The sequence below is a fragment of the Pituophis catenifer genome, unplaced genomic scaffold (genome assembly GCF_029215685.1).
Source record: "Pituophis catenifer annectens isolate HBS135680 unplaced genomic scaffold, rPitCat1.0.hap2 SCAF_18, whole genome shotgun sequence".
Taxonomy (NCBI): domain Eukaryota; kingdom Metazoa; phylum Chordata; class Lepidosauria; order Squamata; family Colubridae; genus Pituophis; species Pituophis catenifer.
The window spans coordinates 197,501-201,589 of NW_027256898.1; the positions used below are offsets into that span (position 1 = coordinate 197,501).

Below are 4,089 nucleotides of genomic sequence, written 5' to 3' on the forward strand. Positions count from 1 at the left end.
AAGGCCGCGGAGATGGCCAGGCTTGTGCAGCACAAGGGCGTGCAGACCATGGGGGCCCTGCAGGACCAGCCCCACCCTGCTGCGAAGGCAAGTGGGGTGGGGCTGATGGGAGTTCTCAGGGGTGGGGTGTGTGTGTGTGTGTGTGTGTGTGTGTTGCTCGTATCCCTGGCCAGAGGGATGCCTGGAGCTCTCCGTAAGCAGCCAATGTTTTCATCACACCTTTATGGGAGCCTCAAGTTTTGTCATTGCTAATTGTTGCTCTAATTGCTGAGGAGGGGCTGTCAAGGCAGCTTGTGGGAGGGAACAGCAACATGTGGCTGCTCCTTCTGCCTGCCACCTCCCCCCCCCACACACACACATACTCTGGAGGATCCAGGCACCACTCTTCTCCTTTCACAAGGTGGTTGGGGGGTGGGGTTATCACAGAGGTATTTTTTCAGCCCCAGGAAACATAAAAGTGACTGGGGAGCTTCTTGTGGGCTGACGGAGCTGCAGGAGCCCCTTGGCCCAAATCCTGCAGCCAGCTTGCCCAAGGAAGCACCCCCTCCCCCCTTATGCCTTCTGGCTTTAGCAGGGCATGCTGAGTGCCAGTGGGGTGTCTCTGTGCTTCCAGGAGCCCCCGCTGTTGTGCCTAGCCGACCTGGGAGCCAGGTGCAAAGGCTCCCGCCACGAGGAGGTCATCCATCGGCAGAAGGAGACCCTGGCCGAGCTGCGCAAGAAGCTCCGGAAACTGGAGAAGGGTGAGTCGGGGGCTTGGCTGGTGCATGAGGGGAACTGACCTGCTCCACTGTTTTGAGATGCGGCCGAGGTTGTCTTTTGGGTGGGGTGCCCTGGACGGCACGCTAGAACACAAGCAGGCAGGAGCTGCCTTTAGGTCTTTAAACGGGGGCTCTTGGCCACTTGGAAGACTTCAGCTCCCAGAATTCCTCAGCCAGCTTAGTCTTAAAGTGGCCACGTTTGGAGACCCCTGGTCTAAGCTAACTTTTCTCCTTGCTCACATTAACTATTGCAGTATGGAGTCTGCTTGGGGGGAGGGGGGGGGCATCCTCACACCAAGTGCTTTCAGGGGTGCGCCCAGAACAGTACAAGGGTGCAGGACCCTTCCCACCAATGGAAACCCCTTGGTCTTGGCGGCTGCTTGGCCTCCAGCGTCCAGGCTCCCGGTTTGCGCTTCCTTGTGTACTTCTGGTCTGAATGGATCGGTCATTTTCAAAAGCTAAGAATTTGAGAGCTCGGCAAATGCCAGCCCTGACCCCCGAAGTGCCGTCCCATTCAGACATGGCAGTGGGGCTCTGAGAAAGGTGGCGGCAAGGCCTCCCCTTCACCCAAAGCTTGCCTTGCCTTCAACGTGGCCACGTCTTCCCTTCTGTAGACGCAAAAAACTCAGAGCCGCTTCTGGTTGTGCGGAAAGGGCCGGAAGAGAAGCGAGAGCAGGCGAGGGAGAAGGACCCTGCGGCGGTGCTGACGGCAGCAATGGGTGCCCACCAGGTAATCCGAGCTCTCGGGGGCATCGTGGGGCTTGGCTCCTTTTAAGAGACGGGCAGGGCAGAGGTGCCAAGCAGGCTCCAGGTGCAAGTGCCTGCAGGCCATGCTTCAGGAGCTCTCTGTGTCTTTCCTTCCTTGGAGCCTCCAGCTGGGCCCTCCTGCATCGACCCCAACGTGGCCACTGAGAGGACCGCCAGGCTGGAGATGGCGGATGCGCTGGACCTCAGCGAGAACCTGGTAGGGAAGGAGGGGAGCTGCCAGTGTGGGCCTTCCCAGTGTCTGCAGGCCTCAGTTCCGTGTGTTGGGCAGGCCCTTCAGAGGACTCACCGCATCCTCCTCCCCCCACCCCAGTACCTCAGCCTTGTCCGGGGCCTCTCCAGCCTGATGGACGTAGAGCAGCTGATGGGCTTGCGGACTCTCAAGCACCTGTCCCAGGCCGAGCGGGAAAAGGTGAGCCTGCTGCGCCAGAAGAACCTGGAGCTGCTGCTGGACAGGATCAGCAAGCTGAAGAGCCGCCTGGAGAGGAAGGAGTCCCTGCTGAAGGAGTACGAGGGGGACTCCGGGCCCTTCAGGTACCGGCCCTGGAAGGAGAGGGAGGGAAGGAGGCGGGGGGCAGTCAGCTAGCAGGGACCAGGAGCATAGAGCTTGGGGGAAGGCGGGGGGGGGGTGTCTTCTCTAAATAAGGCCAGTTCTCTGGGGAGGAGCTCAGAGCGCACCCCCCTCCCCTTGGCCCCACGCAGGAGCAACAGGCACAGCCTGCAGGCCTACCAGTCGGAGGTGGCCAAGCTGGCTGACCAGGTGTACCGGGACGCGGAGGAGAAGGCGCTGCTGAAGGAGGCGCTGGAGAGGACACGGCTGCAGCTGAGCAAGGAGAAGAGGCTGAACAAGGCCCTCAAGAAGCCCAAGGTAGTAGGGGCCACCCGGGACTGGAGGAGGCGACAATAAACCAGGCCTGTGGCGTCCGACGGGGGCTGTGTGCCAGTGTCGTGCCAGTCTCCCCCTGGGAAGGACTGAACAGAGGGGTTGAGGGGTCGTGGGCATCAAACCTGAAAGGCGGCAGCTGTTGCGGGATGAATCTCAAGATCTGAGGTGCCAGGTGGGGAGGCCGGGTGGGCAGGGGTACAAGATGCCAGCGGATGGCCCTCTCCAAACTCCCCACCCAAAATTGGAGGCAAAAGAGCCCTCTGTCAAGTTTCCGAAAGATGCCCTAATTAATTAATTAATTAATTAATCTTTGCAAGTTGACACCCCCATCCCCATCCAAGGAGTTGACACTCCAGAGCTGCTTGGCCCGGGGCTTCACTTCTCGGGGGGCACCCGAGGCCCTCCATGGCTGGGACACACGCAGCACCCTGTGCCTGGGCCCAGGAACATGCGCTGTGCAAGCCACAGCACAGGGAGGTGGGCAGGCAGGCAGTTTGGTTTAGACCATCGGGGGGACTTGTGACGCCATCCTCCCCACCCACCACCCTGAATAAGGACCTCCAGCTCAGGCTTGGGGAGAGGGCAGAGAGAGGAGGGAGGGCACCCCTGGGCCCTCGAGGCCAGGGGGCAGGGAGACCTCCTCCAACACTCAGGCAGGACGTGGGAACAAACGGTTGCCAACGCCAACTCATCGTTGGTCAAAAGGCCTGTGCCGTCCTGCCTTTCCTCACGCGCCTCCCCTCCCTTCCTGCCTTTTGTAGACGCCGGCCCCAAGGAAGCCGCCCTCCGAAAGCCCGAAGGCAGCCGAAGGGCCGAGGGAGGCCTGCCGACCCCGAGTGCCTTGCAGCGGCTGGGCCTAGGCAGCCCCCTTTCTGGAGCACTGTGGGGTAGGAACGGTCCTGCCGCTGTAAATAGAAGAAAACGGTGGGAAAACGATGTATTTTGTAACTACGTGGGCGCCTCGTCCAGGCAGCCAGTGGCCCCTCTGGAGACGCCATGCTTCGATTGTGAGAAAAGCACCAAAAGTGCCAAGGATGGATAAAAGGCTCTGTCGCCCTGCTACCCGTGTCAGGCTGGCATCTTTGGGGAAAGAGGCGTGGGCTTCAGACGGCTCAATCCCATGGGGAGGGGGCTATGGGACCCTAATCCGCAATGAGCAAGCGGGTCTTGGGGGCCGTTTTATGGGGACTTTGGGGGTAACATGATAGCCGAGTTGGGGGCAGGCGATGGCATTTCACAGGGACTTCCGTGAGGTTTTTCTGGGTGAAAGAACAGACTTCTAGAACGTTTTTTTGACTTCCAGGCCGAAGCAACATCCCCCTGCTAAGTTTGGCTTTTTGGGATGAACCAAGGTCTGCTCAACCCTCACCTGGACACTTGGGAGGGGGAAGGGGCTGCCTTTGTTCCTAAACTGGGGTGAAAGCTGACATCTGGGAGCGCCAGGATGGCCGAGCTCGCTTCAGACGCGGATTCCCAAGGAAACCAGGACCCAGCTAGCGCAGAGGCCACCTCTCCAGCGGACTTGAGGCCGATGGCAGGAGAAGATCCAGGGGGATTGTGCCCGCTGTGAAGGAGAAGGTAGTGCGGGTCGTTGGGGCAAGTGAAAAGAAGGCTCTGCCTGCTGCAACCCGTCCCAGCATCCCCCAGAGGGCCTGCCTGTCATTCTGACTCTGTGGGTCC

General features: G+C 60.3%; 1 protein-coding gene across 1 annotated transcript in view; it reads left to right on the forward strand.

Annotated features, from left to right (window-relative positions):
• The window catches only part of FHAD1 (forkhead associated phosphopeptide binding domain 1), a 16,327-nt gene extending 12,891 nt beyond the window's left edge, over positions 1-3,436 (forward strand). The window contains exons 22-28 of the mRNA XM_070956131.1: positions 1-87; positions 614-740; positions 1,373-1,488; positions 1,627-1,722; positions 1,837-2,057; positions 2,226-2,391; positions 3,171-3,436. The exon at positions 1-87 is cut by the window's left edge and continues 40 nt beyond it. Coding sequence (XP_070812232.1) covers positions 1-87; positions 614-740; positions 1,373-1,488; positions 1,627-1,722; positions 1,837-2,057; positions 2,226-2,391; positions 3,171-3,269 — 912 coding nt within the window. The 3' untranslated portion in view covers positions 3,270-3,436. The remainder of the gene's footprint in view (positions 88-613; positions 741-1,372; positions 1,489-1,626; positions 1,723-1,836; positions 2,058-2,225; positions 2,392-3,170) is intronic.
• Positions 3,437-4,089: the final 653 nt, after the last annotated feature.